This window comes from Chelonoidis abingdonii, chromosome 14, assembly GCF_003597395.2.
Source record: "Chelonoidis abingdonii isolate Lonesome George chromosome 14, CheloAbing_2.0, whole genome shotgun sequence".
Lineage (NCBI taxonomy): Eukaryota > Metazoa > Chordata > Testudines > Testudinidae > Chelonoidis > Chelonoidis abingdonii.
The window spans coordinates 7,167,505-7,189,795 of record NC_133782.1 but is presented as its reverse complement, the minus strand read 5'-3'; the positions used below and the strand labels follow the sequence as shown (position 1 = coordinate 7,189,795).

At 37.0% G+C, this 22,291-nt stretch overlaps 1 protein-coding gene across 8 annotated transcripts in view; it reads right to left on the bottom strand.

Annotated features, from left to right (window-relative positions):
- Positions 1–22,291, bottom strand: part of DIDO1 (death inducer-obliterator 1) — an 89,919-nt gene that overhangs the window by 57,583 nt on the left and 10,045 nt on the right. For 3 of the 8 annotated variants that reach the window (XM_032766380.2, XM_032766383.2, XM_032766384.2), the window contains exons 2-4: positions 9,428–9,614; positions 7,020–7,218; positions 904–1,014 (exon numbers count right to left, since the gene is read on the bottom strand). In XM_032766380.2, the coding sequence (XP_032622271.1) occupies positions 904–1,014; positions 7,020–7,218; positions 9,428–9,592 (475 nt within the window). In that variant the 5' untranslated portion in view covers positions 9,593–9,614. Of the gene's footprint in view, positions 1–903; positions 1,015–6,902; positions 7,219–9,427; positions 9,615–22,291 lie in introns of all 8 variants that reach the window. The other 5 variants (XM_032766382.2, XM_075072222.1, XM_075072223.1 and 2 more) reach the window with 3 other exon arrangements.

The window sequence follows — 22,291 nt, the reverse complement described above, 5'->3', positions numbered from 1 at the left end:
GACTCCCTGCCCAAAGGAGACTCTTGAAACACCTGAGGAACAAGGACTGAACTGGGAAGAAATGCTGGACCTAGGCTCGAGGAGTTTCTAGCCTGTGAAAGGAATACCTGGGGTTCTTAAGCTGCAAGCAACTGCAGCTTGCCCCTTAAGAGTCTGCAGCCAGTTTAAATCAACATTTACGGCGAGAGTTTGCTACTCATATCCAATCTCTTTAGTATATTAAGCTTAGATTGTGTTTTTGTTTATTTGCTAGATAACTTGCTTTGATCTGTTTGCTATCCCTTATAATCACTCAAAATCTATCTGTTGAAGTTAATAAATTTGCGTTTGCTTCATCACAGACCAGTCAGTGTGGGGGAGTTATATTTTGAGGAAAAAAAGCTGTTGTATATTTTCTTTTCACACTGAGGGAGGGGGTGAATTTCACGAGCTTACACTGTACAGATCACTGTGCAGTGCAAGATGGTATAATTTTGGGTTTACACTCCAGAGGGGGGTGGGTTCTTGAGCAGCTGGGCAGTTCCTTAGCTGGAGCCTCCACATGCAGAACTGATCACAGCAGCCTGTAAGTTCTGCAGCTAGGTGTGTGTATGCTGGTGAAAGAGCAATCTTGGAGAGCTTGGCATCTTATCACAGCACCACAGGATGAAAATGAGTCCAGGCTGGTGGGTACAGGGGGCTCAGTGGTACCCCAGCTGCATGGGGGGGAACCCATCACAGGGGGCTCCTAAATACAAATATTCTTTATAGTCTTAAAAGTGAAACCACATATTAACATATTGTACTCCTCCTTAGAGATAACTTGAGTAAATAGTGCAAAAACTATCTTTTGGTTAAGAAACACACAGACTGGATATGTTAGCAAGATTTCTGCTCAATATAAAAGGAAGAAAATGGACTTACCAGGGGAACGGTTTTCCATGTTGCCAAGACTGGATTCAGATTCAAATGCCACAGACCGTGAACTTACAACTTGTTCCATAACAGAGACACCACCATTCCCAAAGTTCAACTCTAAAAATAAACATAAGACTCAGAATTTAATTGCTTTGACCTGGAGATTCTGTTGCATCTATTAATAACAAGAGATTTAATGTAGAAAAATCTGTCACAATGTAAAATTATGAGTATCCAAACATGTAGGTAATTAATTTTTGACCCCAATGAATACCAGAAACAAAAAGATCTCAAATTTACTCAAAGTGCGAAATTGTACAGCACATTTTTGGATATAGCACACACATGCACTACTAACTTGATTCCAAACTTTTGCAAATTGCTTAGCAACAAAATAAGAATAATCAAAGCTGAGGTATATACCCAGCTACTCAAAATAACCTATGCTATCAACTATTTTAAATGTTTAATTTAAAGGGACACAGTTGAGGGTGTTTAATCCTGAACTTCAGGTATTACAAAACTAAAGCTTTTAAGACTTAGAGTTAAATATATATATATGGATCTGAACTTGAAAAGTATGGGTCTCAACGCAAAAGTAATTTATTGATAAAGTTAAAAGTGCTAGAATATAGGAGTAGAACTAAATGACACTGTACATTTTAACTATAGTGTCACTACCATGACATTTTGAAAACTTCCACAAATACATACCAAATAAGTTATAATGGAATGATCACTCTCTAATAATCGTGTATAAAAATACGTGAACGGTGGAACCAGAATACTGAATCATAAACGTTTCCTTGTTTTTCATACCAAAATCTGACTCTTGTATAAGTATCTAGAGTTGTGAAAATGCAAGTGGATTGTCCAGAAGCCTCCAGCTACCTTAGTCCATAAGCAGCTACAACTATTTTACAAGACCCTGTTAAATTAAAATATAAAAGTAGGAACCATGTCAGCTGAAAAGAAAAATAAATTAATCTCCCAGATTATTCAGATTTGGGGTGAGGAAATGCAAAATGGTAATTTATTTTTAGCATCCCTGGCTAGCACCTATAACTTTATCAATACCTCATGGAGTTCGTAAATACACACAAAATGAAAAATTTAAATTAAAACACTATTTGCTAAAATGAATTATTACTCAAGCAAACTATCACTTTCTCTTGAACTCTGAAATCAGGATGAACTGCTACTGAAGCCTACAAGCTACGCCAACATATGGAACATATTAAAAACAAACAAACAGAAAAACAGAAGACAAAAAATATTCATGAACAGATTCTCTACTTTGACAAAGAGGAGAGAGGTGGCTACTGCGACCTAGTTGTGGCTCCCTGACCCTCAGTTGTTTATTCTCAGACGAATTAGAGCAAGAGAAGGGCTACTTAGTTTCTCTAACTTCTGCCACTGTAGAAGGATCAGGATCAGGCATAGTTCAGTTCCACCATGCACCGGCCTTGCCTACTACATGCCCTAACACATTCCCTCCCTTCCCTTACATCTTTCTACAAGGAGAGAGTAACCCTCCACAAAGGGAATTGTCACCAGCTCTCTCTAGCTATTTTAAAAGCCAATTTAAATCACCATGGCTAACAGAAACTCATGTTGACAGATGGAGTTTCCCTGGATAAGGTGTTGACCCTTGATTTAGTAGGTTTTTTTGGCATGTCATAGAAAAGGGGAGGACAACAATTTCAAAAGGTAGAAAAAACACAGTTTCAGAGTCCAGAATGGGGCTGATGCTTTCTTCTGGAAAATTTTGCTCAAGGCAGCAGGCAAGGAAGCACAGAATTGGCCTAATAGACAATTCTGAGAAATGCATCAAGGGGCATTGCTGAGTCACACAGAACTGGAAGTAGAATCTTCTTGTCTTGGCATGTTGCTTGCAGAGAGATCCCATCTTGACCTCCAATCTTTCTTATCAACAGAACAAAAAGAGCAGTAGAGACTCCATTTTCTGTTTCGTGCTTATGTAGACAATCAGATGCTGTATTTAGATTCAACTTGATATGCAGGGCCCAAATATATTACATATTATTATTGCCCTGGCACAGGAGGGACCTCTCTTCTTGGTGCAAACATGATGACCTGGTCCTCTGTTCATATAGTGTTGTCTGTCATTACTAGGATATGTTGAAGTTTCGTTGATTTGTGCAGTATAAGGAAAGCTAATCAAATGTCTCAGAGCTTGAGCCAGTTGATTTTCCTCATCATTTCTTTCTGGCACCATCTCCCCAAAGTGATGTGAAAGATGTGCTCCCCCTAAACAAAAAGTGTTTTTTCCATCCATAATAAACACAGTTCTATCCAATTCATCATTTTGGTGTCCAGTCACAAATCACCAGGCTATATGAACATGTCCTCAGGGGCATTCTATTTGCAAAGGGGGTGAAGAACATCTGATGGAAAGGGTAGCACAAATCTTTGAAGTGGATATATGAGAAATGTTGCCAGCTCAGCAGATCTAACAAATCAGATTACTTAGCAAACTCGATAATATTTTGAAAGCTAGAGGCTGTTCACAGACATGGCATATAACTTCCTTTATTTTGTTCTCTCCCCCCGGGAAGAAACATCCTTTGAAGTTTGGTTTTGAGAGTGACTTCAAAGTTCTGAATGGCCTGAGTTGGATTAAGCAAAATTTTTTTAAAATTCACCATGAATCCCCTTACTTAGAAGAAATGAACCATAAAACTGATGTCCTGTTCTGCCCTGCAAGGATGCTCTTATCAGGATGCAAATCTTTTTCTAAGGGCATGTATAGACACACATATTATAGTAGCATAATTAAAACTGTACAACCCCTGTAATGTGGACACAGTTATACCAGTGTAAAGGTGGCTTATACCAGTACAGATTATTCCTATAAGAGAAGGAGAATAAGTTATAACAGTAAGACTACACCCACATAGGTAAAACCAATCTGTATAAGCGCTAATCAACCAACCACACCCCTAACCAAAATAGTTATAATGGTACAAAACCTGCATTAAGTCCAGGCCTAAAGAGTTTCCATCCAAACAAGTGGTACATTTCTGTGAATACTGTTAGAGAATAATTAAGGTCAAAGCATAGTGCCCTCTATTGGAAATGTTTCTAACCACATAAGAACATGGTTTGCCAGAGTGATGGTCTGATCAGGATAGGAAGGCTAATCTTCCGAGACTGATAGAGGTTAGGAAACTGATCTGAAAAACAGCTGTCAAAGTGGACTTTAGTGTTTTTATTTTCAATTCTGATATTTGCAGAAATCATTATAAGTTCTTCAATACAAGGATCATTTTTAAGCCCTTTACATGGAGACTAGGAAGATAAATACATCTCTATAGCTTTGGTAGTAGTTTGTTAGCTGCCATCTTCTGGCTGTACGTTACTAAGCTCTGGGAGCCAGACTGAATATTTCCAACATTTGTCATCCTTCCTGGCTGAGAATCAGAAATGCCTGCTCAAGAGTCCGATCTCCTCAGGCGGAAGAAGACGACAAGTCAAGCATTATTGTGGTTGGTGGAGGGTTGTCTAGAGAAGATGCTTCTAGACATTTCACCACATCATCTGTTCAACTGCCATCTAATTCAGTCACTGTCTCATCTGTATGAGAAGAAACCTGAAAAGGACTGTTACTCTCTGAAAATCTACTTCTCTTCTGGCATTTGGCCAATAGCAACATTTTCTTGTCCTTGTACTCAGTTTTGAAGACTCCTTTATCGAGAGATTCCTCAAAACAGACAATTTGTACTCTCTTCCTCCCCTCCCCAGTATAATTTGAGGACACTATCAGATATTAAGACATCTCCCTTCAATACCCTGGGTCCATAAGTAACATCTTACTATTATTACTGGTCCTGGGATTCTTCTGGATCCAAATCAGATGAAACCTAAGTAGTCTTAATAGAAAACCTATTATATCAAGAATGCCAGAATTCTGTACAAAGTGAGATTTTGTGAACCCAGATTCAGCCCAGACAAGTCCAGGATGGGGCAGAAATATCCTATTTTCTTTTTCATCATGGAAGAATCTCTATCAAAGGCAAGTATTCTTTCTTCTGGAAAAGACAATGGCCCCTTGGATAAGTTTCACCATGCTGTCCAGAACTGCCTGTCACTTCTTGTGATCCCAATGGGAAGGCAATGAAAAAAGTTAAGAGGAAGGTATTCCTGAAAATTTTAAAGGACATCAGTCTCAACAATTTTAAGAGTCCAGGAGAAGAAAGTGTCTAACGGACTAGATTAGTTACTTCTAGGAGGCCTTCTCTAGATGGTGTTTGAGAAGTATTTTCGTTCCCCAGTGGAGTTGAATGGGTAAAGGAATGAAAGGACTGATTGTTTTAGTAATGTTGGTAGTTAGTAACTCAGCAAAAGGTATTACACATTCCCTCTAGAGGAGTCTCACTAATGGGACTGGTTAACTAGAATCTTGTTCAGTTCAGAAGAATTTCTCAAAGCCTTATCAACAAATTCTCTGAAAAAAACTCAACACGTTGAAAGGAACTCAAATAAGGATGGTCCTTGATGTGGTCTCTGTGTCAAGGCTTCCAAGCTGTATGTTGTGCCAGAGAAGAGTTCTGGGAAATAACCTGGTAATGTCACAAGCTGAACTATAGGGGAAAGCTAGTGTTGATGTGAGGGACACAGCTTCTAAGAATCCCTCTCCAGGTCTGAGAGAACAGCAGGAAGCAAGTGACAGAAACAACATACAAGCATGAGGTAACTTTATCAGGATCCAAAATAAAGAACAATTTGGGCATAAGATGATGCCAGTCACTAAAACCAGGAGGCATATGTGGTACTGCATTTCAAACAAGTTTCATGCAATGTGAATGCCTTGCTAAGATGAAATGATAAATACATTTTATGATCAGTAGTATATGTGTTTTTGTCCATCATCACAGGATAAATAAGGATTTACTTCCACAAATCGGTAAAATGAAACACTATTTTCATACACTTTCCTTGGAAAGGTTATGGAATTTTATCTTGTCTGACTAATGAATTTTATACTATTAACACATCTGAGCCACAACTAAATTTTAAAACCATTGCTAAACTCAGTTCCATCCATGGAACTTAAGCCAATTGTCTCTAGACTGAGAGCAGCAGCTCCATAGGATTCAATTTTGCATTTCTTTCACAAGTATCTAATGCACTATAACAAAACTGAATCATACAATGTATCCTATTTTCATTTTATGGTGATTGCTGAAAAAACTGAACAAATTTCCAACAGCTTCAGATATATACCCACAATTCCAATAGCTAATATATGAGGAGCTTAGACATGCTAGCATGTTATATTAAATCTCACTATTTTTACATCTTACAATGTGCAGTCCTGATGAGATGGCTCCTGTTTCCTCTAGTGTACCAGCATATGTTACAATTGTAACATATCAGGGACGAAACCCTGTAGAGTTAGCCCATGACAAAATGGTGCCATGTATTTGTCTACTTAAACTAAAAACTAATGGTCTGTGAAGTTCTCTCTTTTTTAAAAAATATGCTACCATTTACAAAGTAATTAACAAAGCTAAAATAGGAAACTTTTCAAATCCACATAATAGTGTTTGAAAACATAGCACTTACAAGATTCACTGTAAGACAACTTCAGCGGGATTGTACTTTTGATATAACCATCAAACTAGTGCATGCTTAAGCATCACTGAAGTGGGAAATGGCTAATAAGAATGCTGCAGTAGAATTAAAAAAAATAATGACTTTTAAGCTAATAGTAAGGTAATAAAAATGCCGAATCACCTTTCTAGCCTAGCTATTGGAGCATTCGCAAATCATTTCTAAATTTGATGGAATTTTGTTAAACTCTTTGGACGATCATGTTTAAAAATAACATTACATTTATTTTTTTAGTTTTAAGCATCTTACGTAGCAACAAGATTATAATTTTAAAATATTATAAAACTTTAAACTGATATTAATAAGAAATTGAAAATCAAAGCAGTTATGATGCAAGAGATCAAACAATATTTTACGTATTTGTTTACCTTGGAAGATGAAGAAATGTTAAGAGAACAGCAGAGGAAATCCAAATTCTGAGATTTAAATTCCAGATAAAACTTAAAGAAATAGGTAGATTCTTCAATGTCCTCTATATGCTTTACCTGACACAGCATTAGAGGTTGGGATGGTTTCTCCCTGCAGATCTAAATGAAAGGGAGAGCGAGAAGAGGGCAGCAGTCCTCGATCAGAGTCATTCAGCATAATCCCTAAAGCACATGCTGAATCTGATAATTCAGAAGTGCATGGTTCATCTTGATGACAATCCAAAGACTCAGATATCAATCCTCCAGTTGTAGGCACCTGAAAGGAAAAAAAATTTTTAAAAGTTTATACAGTTTTATTAATTTACTTTACCACTCTGTATTACACAATTCCCACAGGTCAGACAACAGAAACAGGTCAATTGTATGTAATGCTTTAAATTGCTACAAAGTTCTCATTATTAAAAAATAAGTCTGTAAATTGAAATAGTTTTGGTAAGAAAACAGAAAATAAAAGGCAAAGTGCATCTGTAACACTTGAAAGAAACCGTCACATTTTGTTTCGTCATCAGTTTTTCCTCAGGAAATGGATTGAAACAGGTAGGAGTATTATTGTAAAGGGGAAAAAATACTATCAAACCTCCACTGTTAAAATTGATCTTTCAGTGCCATAAGCAATGTTGTTTGTATACTGATAAATTTGTTTAGAAGCCATTAAGATTTTCATAGCACAACAGTGTACTAAATAGGAATTTAACAAAACAAGTTAACTCTAATATTTAATAACTCAGCAAGAGTGAAATTAAAGTACATAATCTATATTTAGATGTTTCTAGCAGTACTGAAAATGCAGAAAAACAGTATCCTATTTTTTAAAAACTTAAGCTAAGTTTAACATCACTAATTGAAGCTAACGATCCTAGAAAAATCTGATTAACATCAGCTTTACTCCTACAAATTTTCCCTACAGCCAGATATAGATATCTAATTGTGAGCTACCACTTAGCAGAAGGATAAATTCTCTGTTCTTTCACTTTCTCTTGGTCTTGTACTGTGTTTTCAAGACAGAGTTTAAAGAGACTCAGCCAAGCCAACATACCCTAACTGCTAAAAGACAGTGTATTTTAGTGTGTCATTCCTTGATTTCAAATATTTTACACTAGAAAGTGTTTTAAAACAAGTCAAACGCAATTTTACAGCAAAAAAGTAGGCCTAGTCTACACTTAAAACGTTTACCAGTATAACTATACTGGCAAGGAGTGTGATTTTTTTCATTGCCATAGTTATGTGTGTTCAGATGCAATTATACTGATATAGGTCACTTTTTACCAGTATAATTTATTTCATTTTGCCAAACCAGAATAAGCTATACAATTTAACTATGCTATCACAGCTAGAGTGGCAAAATTTGTAAGTGTGGACAAGACCATAGGTTCAAAGATTTAAAAACTAGAAATCAGTTAGTGGTTTAAAAATAGGGAAGATTAAGAGTTCCAGATAAAGCTCCACAAGTGAGAAATTGTCCCTATGGTCACATGCACTCTACGAAGATTCCCAAACCCAAACAGTTTTCAAAATCTATCCTTGAACATTTTTCAAGAAACATGGCTTTACCAGCAGGTAAAGCCTGCATGAATGGAGCAAAACTTTTTTAAAATGCTTCATGAAAGCTAGGCTAGGCCAAAGAAAGGCTGTTAATCATTTGTTAAGAGATCTCCCTCTACCATAGCAACTAACTCTGCTGGCACATCTTTTTCAAGAATATTTCAGAATCAGGAACTTACTTTACTACAGGAACAAAGCTAAATGTACAGAAGTACAGAAAAACCTATCCCAACTGGAGTACAGCAAGCAGGCTTGGGAACAGGAGGCAGGATAGAACCAATAAAGAAAGTCAGTTTTGAATTGAACTTGAGGATAAGCCAGTGACTGAGAAAAAAGGTAACATGATTCCATTTCTTGGAACACACGATTCAGCAGCAATTGCAACGGGAATCGCAACAGTAAAGGTAAAAGTGATTAAACACGAACAAGGATTTCAGCATGGTAAGGATAAATCCTGGTAATGCACCAGAGGTGGAAAGAGGCAAATGTAAGGATAAATTAAGATATACAATCCTATATGTTCCAACATATCTTCCCTACAATTTATTTGTTCAACTCAAACTGTTCAAGTTCACAAACCCCAGAATCTTAAAGCATATTTGCTATTTTTAACTACTTGTTACTTCATGGGAAATTATCATCTCCACATTCTCCCCAGTGCCATTACATTTTACAAATGAAAACAGAAATTTGCCATTCTTCTCAGTTGATACATGAAATAGTAAAGCAATTCAAATAATTTTTCTACCACTGACAGCAACAGATAAACTAATGCTTCATGTGCACAAATTCAGGTTATTCCCTGCTTTCTAAATACTTCCCATGTACATTTCAAATCTTTCAATAACAAAACAAATAAAAAACCCAGAGTGGTATAACCTGATTTTGAGAACCCTATTACTGTTTATTAAGGCATTGGGTACCTGCACTAATTTGTACTTTGCTTCATTCTCTGAATCAGTGTCTATATCCAAGGAGTCAGTGGTAGATGGCTGAAGAGGGTCTGAATTTAAAGTGCCTTCTTCCACGATGTTGCTCCGTAATAACCGCTCAATCTCCCTGTTCAGAATTTCCAATTCATCACACATCACGCAATTCTAAGAGATATACCTGAAGGAAGAGGGAAAGTCAGCTAATCACTACTTGTTCAATTCTAATAAAATAACCTACTATTCTTATGTAACATATGCCACTGAACAAAAACTAAAAATTAAACATATGTGCCCAAACATGTCTTCTTTGAATCTTTCAGTTTGTAACATACTACTGACTCCAGAATGCCCTCTGCTGATTGTGCAAATAAATCCGGTTTAATATTTTTGTGCCATCAACCAGAGTCCAAAGATCATATACAGAAAATAATCTTCAATATATTTAATCTTGAGGAACAGATCTGATATTACCAATGCATACCCAACACTGCAGTTGGTATTTTCTCAGGTTAGGGAACATTCTGATGTTGAATAGATATGGGGTTCTCAACCTCTCTCTTTCTGAGGCCCCCGTCAACATGCTATAAAAACTCCATGGCCCAGCTGTGCCACAACAACTGATTTTCTGCATGTAAAAGCAAGAGCAGGTCTTACGGGGTACAAGCAGGGCAATTACCTGGGGCTCCATGCCACAGGGAAAACTGCAAAGCTAAGTTGCTCAGGCTTTGGCTTCAGCCCTGGATGGCAGAGCTCAGGGCCCCAGGCTTCAGACCCATGCGGTGGGGCTTTGGCTTTCTGCCCTGGGACCCAGTGAGTCTAAACACTGGCCCTGCTCAAAGGACCCCCTGAAACCTGCTCACGGCCCCCCAGGGGCCCCTGACCCCTGGCTGAGAACCACTGGAATAGATCATATTTTCCAATTTGTTAAAATTTTGCTCCACCCAGTGGCAAGATTGCAAATTACATTTTAAAGAGGGAGTTTTAATTTAACATGACCCTTTCAAAACACCTTGGGAATGGATGCAGAGTAGCAGCCATGTTAGTCTGTATCTGTAAAAAGAACAGAAGTACTTGTGGCACCTTAGAAGCTAACAAATTTATTTGAGCATAAGCTTTCGTGGGCTACAGCCCACTTCATTGGATGCACAGAATGGAACATATAAGAAGAGCGTATGTGTGTGTGTACATACACACACACACGCGAGCGATGTCATATCAGCTCTAAGAGGCTAACTGATTAAGAGGTTGTTCACAACTCTGAACAAAATGTTATGGTTGTTCTTTCAAAAGGTTATAACTGAACACTGACTTAATACAGCTTTGAAACTTTACTATGCAGAAGAAAAATGCTTCCGTTTATTTATTTTTTTAGTTTATGTTTAACACAGTATTGTACTGTATTTGCCTATTTTTGGGAGTGGGGAGGGGGCGGAAGAGACCCTGATTGCATACTTCCAGTTTCAAACGAGGTGTGTGGTTGACCGGTCAGTTCGTAACTCTGGTGTTCATAATTCTAAGGTTATACTGTACATATATTTGTATGCTGTACCAATCACTACGATACCGGACCAACATACATCTTAAAGTGAACATAAGATGATGTCTCTTTTTCTCTTTTCCCATTCTATAGCACTGGGGGTTAGAGGGTGGGAAGGTGAGTACGATTTGTTTGTTTTGTTTTTGGGTTGTTTGTATGGTTAGGTATTTGGGTTTTGATTTATTTTTAAATATTTGATTTATGGGAAACCTAGATTGAAGAAGTGAGTTTTATATTTTATTTTGAATACTCTGAAGGTGATAGTCAATCAAATCTCTTCCAGAAGAGAGGTTCAAAGTCATGGACTGTTAGAGAAAGCTCTGTCTCTTGCATACATAAATCTCACTTTCGAGATCAACCATTCCACTGTACCAGTCAAACGTAGCTGTCATGGGAAACCAAAGTCACCTACGCTGCATCTACACTGGCAATCTTACAAAAATAAACCCTGCCACCTGTTCTACCATCTGGTTAGCTGACCCTCCGGGGAGCCTTGAAGTATACACCTATACTGCAAAAAAAATCCCTACAGCAGCAAGTCTTAGAGCCCAGGTCTACAGAGTCCGATTCAAGGGGTTTCATGCTACAGTAAGAAAAATAGCAACGAGGATGTTCCCACTTGGGCTGGAGTTCTGGCTCTGAAATCTCTTTCCCTTCCAGGGCTTCAGAGCCCAAGCTAGAACTTCTACATCGACATTTTTAGCAAGCACCATAGCGCGTAACACCTGTGCTCGGAGACTCATTATTGCATAAGGTTTTTTTTTTTCAGTGTAGACACATATAGTGCAGAGAAGGCTCCCGCACTGGACCAGTTTTTACCACATTAGTTAAACCTGCTAAAAAGCAGGCTGAATTAGCACAGCAATAAAAACTTGCCCAACTGTAAGATGTGTCTACTATAGGGCTCTCAGCAGTTCAGCTGAGTAAAAGAACATTTCTGTAGATGCCATAAATCCTTGCATCCCTGTCCTATTTAGATTCTTATTAAAAACCAACAATTTAAAAAATATTTTTGTGATATCAAACCAAACCATTTTATAACTGCTCTTTTTAACAGTATATTACCCTAACCAATGAATCACCAAACTCCCACTGGCACTTATAATTATAGCACTTTCCATATTAGAGAACCCCTATCATCATTATTATTTCACTTTATTGTCACATCACTTTTAGAGGTTCTTTCAGTATACATACAAAAAACATGTACAGAATCCCACTGATAGACAGCTGTATAAAAGCTTCTTCAAAAGCTCTTCTGATTTGCTCAATGTGAAGAGCTCTCATTATACCAATGACAAAAGTGACCGTGTCAAAAAGTTCAATGACCAAATGTAATTAAAATGTGTTTGAAATACAAGCCAGTTTTAATAAATGTAGGCAAAAATCTCTCCTCAGGGTTGAAAATAACTTCAAAAGCAAATCCTAAATTACCGAGTTATATGTAGGTGGAGCATGGAAGGTATTAGGACAAAAGACGCAGACCTGCAGCGTAGCACCTCCACCACTCTAGCATATGGTTGGGAAGTGAAAGTTACAGTTCCTTTGTGTTACCTGGACTCTTACAGTCACAGGATCCATTTAACCATGAAGTCTGTGGCCCTTCCTCTGGCCTACCTCTGAACCTCAATTACATCTCAGCATAGAAGGAACTAATACAGAGACATCCCCCAGCCACATGCAGGAGAAGGATCCCCTTCCAGACCTGTCCTACAGATGGATGGCTCCTCATAACCAAGCACACAACAAGTTTAAGTGGTGCAATGGGTCTTAACAAGGTTTTCATCTATTCTCAATTTCGCATTGATGGACTGAACAAAGTCTCCTTTAAACAATTAAACATGGTATCACCACATCTGTAGTCTATAGGAAGGTACCCCCAACAAAGAAATGCTCCTACAATACTTTGTTTTGCTTTTTCAAAAGGGTAATGTGATGATACCCAAAAAATAAAAATAAACTTTTTATATAGCTCAGGTATTTTCTTATCACAAACTTGTATATAAAACACAGGATATCATAAATAAGATTATACATATTTCCAGATTCTCTTATTGCATCACAAAGTGTTCTGGTTTTATTCTCATGGTTACCATGTCATTAGAACATCTTTATAAATCAGAAGTCTAGTTGTTCTTCATGCTTCAGTTGAATACCTTGAAAACAATACTTGGAACCACACAAATTCTGCTGACAAACAATTAAAATAACTAATATGAACATGTACATTGTAATGGAAACAGTGTACAGAAAAGCTACACCAAAAGGTGCCTGGGGTGGTACAGAGATCTCAAACAAAGAAAATCACTAAATAAGAAAAAAATCGTTTTTCTTTTTGATCTTCTATACCAGTCCAGACCCCCGACTTCTCCCAAAACACTTCAAGCTCCTGAGTTAGGGAAGCATAGTATCTCAGAGGCAACTGCAACACCCATCTGCCAACAACCACTTCTGCAAGCACCTGTACATTAATGTATAATGTCTGATGAAGTTTTACATGCCTTACAAATCTTTAACATCTTAAAAATTTTGGCTCAGATATTACTTTCTAAATAGCACTTTCCTCCATGCTGAGAGCCATTATGTAAACCTGTGGTGCCCTATGCATGTCCAACAATTGAATTTTATTTTGCTTTAGCAATTCTGGACAGAAAGTAGGCAAAGCAATTTTCTGCTTCAAATGGAACGTACATGTAATCTTTGTTCTGAATTCTAGAAGGGTCTAAACACAAATGTAGCGAGGTGCAGAAATGATGGAAGACTCTCTGCAAGACAGTACATATTGCTCTCCTATCCTTCAAATCAGTTTGCAGTGATGAGAAGCAGAATCTTCAACAACAAACATAATGAAACTCTCTCTTCACTGTCTCTAAAGGGGAGTTGTGAGAGCATGCCAATGATAAGCACCAAGCATGAATCACAGCTTGCTTTACTGATCTCAGGCTGTCAACAGCCTTCAGAAACATCTGGGTGCCTACCTACAGGAACAGAGTTAATCGTTTAACCCTTCTTCTGAATCCTACAACTACTCTCCCATTTGGGGTAAAATAAAAATTCTTCCAGTCAGCAATTTTGAATATACTGTGGGTTCTAGCATCTTAATGCATGACCACTCAGTTGATATTGTTAGTGACATCACCTACCTTGGCTCTGTTGTCGATAACATGGGCAGCATCAAGAAAGAACTTGAAGCCCTCACTGCAAAACTGTCATCAGTAATGATGCACCTCATTAAGAGCATCTTTCACAACCAAACACTCTGATAAGTAGAGAGATGAAACTTAGAATATATAATGCTTCGGTGGCTGGATGGTGTCAGACACCTGTTCCTCATAGGCATTCTACCCAGCAGTGCGCTAGATTTGGCTCAGGACAGAGCATCATGGAGGCACATAATACATTTGATGGCCTCTACGCTGTCCACCCAGCCTCATGAAAACTAGCCTACAACTATTGCAAACTGGACTTTAATGCTGGTAGCACTTGGGCTCATGTCTACCTGGCTTGAAGAAATTCTAGAATGAAAGCAACATGGCAAGACAATCTTTCCCTCCTCATGCCAATCACAGAACGACCTCCAAATTCTCTAGTTTTCTAGAGAATCACTAGACTTCACACACCTTTTATAAATTCCACAACTAATTGAAAGAGAATTTTGTCAGATCCTCATTAAAGATTGTTCTGCTAATCAGAAGATCTTGTATTACTAATATTATTATTGACCTAATCAAAGACATACTCATTAACTCTGAAAGGCTACAGTGCACACAAATATGCAACTAGGAATGAATCTCAACCAGCAGAGGTTGACAGTAAGATTCCTCTTCTGATCACACTGGTTTTAATAGGGAGAAGAATAGAATAAACAAGTAGCTGTAAAGGGAACCTCTAATAAATTTCCCAAATAGCTACAGCAAATTGACCTGCTTTTTATCAGTTTCACAGTTGCTCAGGGAACTCTTAGAAACAGCACTGAAAAGGGACAATATTTGCACATTTTTCACTCTGCAAAGCTACAAACAGCAGCATAACAATTGGTTTGGTTTGTCTAAAGACTCAGGGAGACATTATGACCTCAAGTTTATACACAGTTCACATTTGGATGATTATCTTCATATTCATATGGGTTAGGTCAGACTGACTCTTTGGACAGTGATTAGCTACTGGTAGTGTTATGTGGTTATTTTAAAAGAACATTTTGATGTTTCTACATATGTTATGGAGCCTGATCGTTTCTATACTCTGTCCTCTCACACAGTCCCTGCATAGCCGGCAAGCTCCCCAGAAAGTCCTGTAACTGAGCAATTCTGAAAATATTCTTTAAAACAAAAGATGTTTACAGGCAAAAAAAAAAATCATGTTCAATTGGAACAGCTATCAATTACTTAAGGGAAACCACTTTAAAATGCTGTCATTTCTTCAAAAATGAAACAAGACAAAAAAAACCAAATAAAAGCTTGGAATTTCAAAATATTACACTTAAAAGTTATGGGTCTACACAGTTAATCTAAGATAAACATCCTTAATTCTGCCTTGGTAAAAACATCCTTAAAACAAACAGACATCTTGATCTTCAAGCCCTACACATCAGAGATGCCAAAGATGAAGAAGCCATCTAAAACACTCCCTCCTGCAAATACACCACACACTCCTATAATATTTAAACCAAAGTGTATTACGTATTCCATTATAGCCTGCCTTCTTTAAGATCACAATAAGGTTACATCTCTTCAACAAAAGCAGCTATATTCAGGACAATAACTTGGAATAACCCAGAAAGGCTTCAAATATAAAAATGTTATACTGTGAAACAGCAGAGACATACAGCTATCAAATCTGGGGCTAGAATCCACAAGACATGGACAACAAAAAGTCGGTAACTGAAATGCCAACGAAACAGTGTTATGGGAGGTGGTGGTGAGGGGTCACATGCAGGCAAAATATTAAAATAAGTCAATCTGCAGATACCTGTATCCACAGGATGCCAACTTCGTGAAGACTTAGTAAAACTTCTCTTCACAATGTCACCATCTTACATGAATGAAGTAGCCATTATGGATGGGTGCATTTACATACTTTCAGTGCTAAATTTGAAGTGCTAGATTAACGCCCTGATCCTGCAAAGCATTTAACTTTAAACATGAGTAATTCCATTAAAGTCCATTTATTAGCCCTAAAGAGGTACTATATGACTCTTAAGAGGAAGAAAAAGGTGTTTCAACTACTAGGATTGTAGGAGTAACAAAAAAGGCAGGGTCCGGGATCCACGGTTTTTAATCACTGGAAGATGGGAGGAGTCAGGAGTGAATTTGTTAGCAGATGGCTGCATGTGAGCAAGCGGGTCTTTTCACAAGTAAGTACAAGTGGATAAATGCAAGTGTAAATGTGAGTTGATATGTAGAGATTCATCAGTGAATACAAACAGGTGTGTGGATGTTAAAAACAGAATAAATGGGATAAATTAAAGAAAAACAAGGAGAGGGGTTTATAGGAAAAGGAGGACGAGAAACATACAAGAGAGAGAACATAGTAAAATATAGGAAAAGGATATAAAGGGTGAAAACAAATAAAGAGGGAATATTCAAAACAATACAGAAAATACAGAACACAATACAGAAAATCTACAATAGAAAATAAAAAGTGGAATTAAAACAAAAAGGGGAAACATGACTATAACAAAAGCACAAAGTTATGTTTGTTCTGGGTATTTTTAAGTTTATTCAATAAAAAATTGATTCCCAATGCTACAGTTAGATACAGTACAAATGTACAGAACTGTTTCAATTCCTTTAATTTGCAAGATCATACTTTTTACGGGTCCGTGGCTACTTGGGAACATAGCAGCCTTAGTAGGCTTACTCCTTGGGCCAGTAAGTCTTGGAAAAAAATTCAAAATCGGAGTGCCGTTCTTTCTATGATACTGAGTTTAAAGGAAAATTCCATTAATTCATTCTAATAACTTTGAACAGCGAAGTAAAAATTTACCAAAAAATGTTTAAGTTTTCAGGACAGACCAGTTTTTAGAAATACTTGTCACTGTTTCAGTATGTCCAGTCAGCCATTAAAGATGGGTGGAACACAGAAAAATCCCTTAAAATATGTATGGAGTAATACGTTTATTGGTTTTTCTTGCAGAAGTCAAATTTCTACTGCAGCCTATTAAAAGTCTCCCACTGTCTACTACTTTTGACAACAACAAGAGGTGCAGTTATTAGTATAATCAAAATGGTATTTTAGGGCAAACTGGGGGTTGGGACCCCTTAGGGGGTCACGAGNCCAAACCCTGCTTTGCCTCCAGCATTTATAATGGTGTTAAATATATAAACAAATGTTTTTAATTTATAAAGGGGGTCAAACTCAAAGGCTTGCTATGTGAAAAGGGTCACCCGTACAATAGTTTGAGAACCACAGTTTTAGGGCCTAGACCAAGTAATGGTAGTATATATGTACTCCTATGAAGCACAGACGTATGTGGAAGGCACGGCTCCAATGGACCTGTATCTTGATACATCATTATGGGACAATCCCTTTTGCCTTGCCTACCCCTGTAAGTCTGCATTTAACCAGTCTTGCTATGGAAGATTTGGAAACTTTTCTTCCAAAACTCGTGGAGGAACATTACATATTGCACATTGTTTCTCCACAGGCTCCCAAATTCTAACACTCATAATCAAAGTAAGAAGTGCTGAAAATTCTCTCTTACAGTAAGTATAAAACATTTTATTTTTGTTATTATTGCAATCAGTATAGCCTCCGAACCATGAAATGGACTTTCGTGGTTCATGTATCATCAGCAATCTAACTGAATTCCACTTGTAGAATAATTATTGATTGGTGATGTTAAGAGAGAGAAAGAACCCCGATTGACTTACAAATCCAAACGGAGTTTACAAGTTACAAAAATATACAGTTACTTGCAAATTTCACAAATTTGGAGGAGGAGACAAAGAACATGAAAACTTCGAATGGCACTTTTTAAAGTCGCTTTTCACCGTATAAACATACTTTAATGCTTTTTATGGCAGCTTCTATTGAAACCAGATCTGCCAAAAAAACCTGAATTTTGTGTCCCACTGAATGGCTCTGTTGATCAAGGAAATCCTGAGCTGTCCAGCATAAGGATGACTGTTATACTCCATTATTTGTCAACAGCATTTGGAAGGTCACTGTACTGAAATAGTCCACGAAAGACACTGAAGCAGCAAGCGAAAGTCTTCACTCCCTTCTTCTCTCCAAGCAGCAGCCAGCAAAAGCAGACACTCTCTTTCCACTCCAAACAATCCTTCCCCTATCTCAAGGAAGTTTTAACTATTTTAAGTACATGAAAATATTACTTTGTCAGTTGTTGAGTATGATAAAATAGCAGCTTCAAACTTGGAAAAAGGAATCCCACACGAAGCCCTGCAGAGATGGCTGGAGAATAACTCTTCCACGTGCTACTGCAGCTTTTTGCTGCTGAAAACACAAAATCTACTCAAATACTCTGATGAGAAATTTCAGCATTTAACAACACACATGTAAACAAACACCATGATTATCTTCATTCATAACTGTCTCTACATGTAAATATTGCCATCGGACTCATCTTAATCAACGTTTACCTCTCTTGATATTTATGTTAGAAGACTTTAATTTCACCAAGATCTAATGATTTCTGTTTAAGACTTTAACATTTCGTAATATAGTCTTCGTTAGAACTAGAAGTTTCATTACTCTTATTGATATATTGTATAGTTTAGTTTTCCTTTAACTGCTACTAGTAGTTATCTTATAGAAGCAGCACACTTGAGGAAGAAGTATAAGGGCAAGCTTTCTCACAGGTGCCTCATTAAATGGCATTTTAAGAACTGCCCACAGTCCTATGATAAATCAACATCATTTGCTTTTTTTGATTTTCCATTAATACAGTTTGATGTGGCTGTCTCATAGAATTATTCCAAATCACCTCCAAAGAGATGATTTGGAATAATTCTATGAGACAGCCACATCTAACTGTAAATATTGAGTTTGGGACATCTACATCTGTATCATGGTAAGCTGAGTTATCACCAATACAGACAACTTTTTGTAAGATGCATGGGGGTTTTTTTAAACGCACATTTGAGTAATAACAAAAGTATGATGACAAAGAGACCTTCATTCGTTTATCCCATTATCAAAAGATAAGGAGCCAGTATAACTGCTCTTTATTACAAATATTGACTGGTTCATCATTTTCAATCTCAATTCAGGGCAAGAAAATTGAATTCATATCAGAACGCACCCCAAATTAGCAATTCTTTAAGGTTAATTTATCTATAATTTTGTAGTACTCTCAATTAATATAAATACCCAAGCATTAAAAATATCGTGAATACCCGCACAAACAGAAACTGGTCATATCACTAACTGAAACAGCTTTAGATGAAAAAGAAATATATAGATTACAAATTAATGAAGAACAATCTGTGTGAAAACAAATACTTTATTAACTTACGATGGAACAGTGTCCATATTCAGACCTACGTTTCTTCTTTTATCCATCTCTTTTTTTCCATTTTTTCTTTTTGCTCTTCCTTCTTCTCTATGGCCTTCATATTTATTGAAAAACATAGCTGTACACATATTTTTCATGACTGATTTTTTTGTATTTTCTTTTCATACCTTTTACATTTTACTGTTATACGATTTTATATCCTGAAATTTTATCTATACCATCCAGTCAACAGGGACTTTGACTGGGAGTCAGGAAACCTGGGTTGGAACCTCAGGTCTGCCATTGACACCTTGAATGTCTAACTTATCTGTGTCTTAGTTTTCATGTAAAATAGGTCTAATGCTTATCAGCATTAGTGTGACTGGATTCACAAATAACAGTAAACTAGTGAAAATATTCCATGTTAGAATAATGGTTCTTTATCATGTTAAAAAGTGCATGTCATTACAAAATCACACAACAGTAAGTCACTAAGGCTTCCTTTGCAATTTTGCTCTATGAAGATATTGTGTGCGCTAGTCCATCATGTAGTTATCTTTAAAAGATCTGATGCTTAAAATAATATTTACATAACAAAAGTATGTTGCAATGTTTGTAATTAACTAAGGATTGTCAAGTCCATGAACATGAAAGCTACTACAGAAAATGTAATATTGTAACTTCCCTTGTAAAGTGCTTTGACACCTACAAGTGGAAAATACTACATAAATTCGAAGCATTAGGACACTTAGGAAAACACGTCTACCATATCACTTACTTGCAAAACTATCTGGTTTAAAAAAAATAAATAAATAAAAATCACAAATTCCTTCATATTTTCCATACAGTAGAACCTCAGAGTTACGAACTCCTTGGGAACGGAGGTTGTTCGTAACTCTGAAATGTTTGTAACTCTGAACAAAACGTTATGGTTGTTCTTTCAAAAGTTTATAACTGAACATTGACTTCGTGCAGGTTTGAAACTTTACTATGTAGAAGAAAATATGCTGCTTTCCCTTAATTTTTTTTGGTAGTTTATGTTTAACACTGTACTGTACTTGCTTTTTTTTCTCTCTCTTTTTTTTGGGGGGGGAGGGGTCTCTGCTGCTGCTTGATTGCATCTTCCAGTTCCAAATGAGGTGTGTGGTTGACTGTTTAGTTCATAACTCTGGTATTGGTAACTCTAAGGTTTTACTCTACCTAATCAAAAACTACTTCCCATGAAATAATGTCACAGTCTCAAATGTTAATAAATGCTTTACAATTTGCAAGAGTAAATGTAGATTTGGCAATATGTAGCTGAGTTACACAACCATTCCTCTCTTTGCCAAAAAGAGTGCCAACAACTTGCAATTATTTCATGTTAGAAGTGAGACACATATGAATGTAAATATAGTGCTCTGTGATTGTTTTTAGGACTGTGCATCAGTATCTTCACACTCCTGGACATCTTTTAGATCTCTGGAAATTGAGATGTATTATTTCAATGAAGAGTTTTTTCATCCGGATAAAGTTTTTTCAAATATATGCACAAATACATTTACAAGAGTATGTTCTGTATTAGCAGAGTGGAGACTATTAAAAGTACATTTATAAGGCATTAAATATGATAGTACAATTCTGATATCAGTACTATATTGGACTAAAAATTTAAATGCCTGTCTATTTCAATTTAAATACCTGTTCTATTTCAAATAGCTAACTCCATGTCAAATTAAACATGAGTACATTTTACAGAAAAATGAAAGCCAAACCAATATGGTAGTTTACTTTAAAGTATAATCTGTATAAAAAGGAAAAAATTTTTAGCAGTTAAAAAAAGTTGCCCCTCAAAAAATAATTAATAGCTATACAGACTTAGCAAATGTGTTACAATATAGTTAAGGAATAGTAAACCAATTCTTCCTATAACTCAAAAGTATATGATGGCACCAGTTAGCATGATCTCCCCCTAGTGACTTAGCTGGAGCTAACAAATATTCATCAAAACCCTTTATAGGACAAAGTCTTCCATATCTCCACTTCTGTTACAGAAGTAAACATTAAACTGCTTCTGGCACTGGGAATTCCATGATAGAAGTGATACAGTATTGGGGAATGGTTTTTATTATAATAAAATATATCGTTGCTCCTTCTAAAACTTTTCTCACAAAGTTTGTTCCTCATGCACTCCAATCAAATGTTCTTCACAACAGCAGTTCTCAACCAGGGCTCCGGGGCCTCAGGGGGGCCGCAAGCAGGTTTCAGGGGCTTCGCCAAAATAAACCAGAGAGCAGGGCCAGCATTAAACTCACTGGTGCCCAAGGCAGAAAGCTGAACCCTGAGCCCTGCCACCTGGGACTGAAGCTGAAGCCCACGCAACTTAACTTCGTGTGGCTCTGGGCAATTACCCTGCCTGCTACCGCCTAACACTGGCCCTGGCTTTTAATCTACTGGTTATGCAGAAAAGCAGTTGTTGTGGCACAAGCGGCCCATGGAGCCTTTATAGCCGGGGGGGCGGGGGAGGGACTCAGAAAGAAAAAGGTTGAGAATCCCTGCTTTACAATATGAATTTCTGAAAAGAAGTGGGAAAGCAGTCTAAATCACAGTGAGTAAGAAAGGATGTACAAACTATCATTATAAACAAAAACAATGGATTCAGTTGCCAATAAAAACATGTTATTCCAATAGATACAATATGTTTATGAAAAGCTAACTAAAAAGCAGCAAAAAAATAAAATTAGCAAATGGATTTTTCATGTTAAGTGAAATGATTACTGAATCAGCACCTAAATCTTGTTTGACAGTCTAATCTTGGTAGATCTGCAATAGCTTTGCTTCATATTCACCTTGCATAAAATCCCTGGTCCATTTCAGATAATTC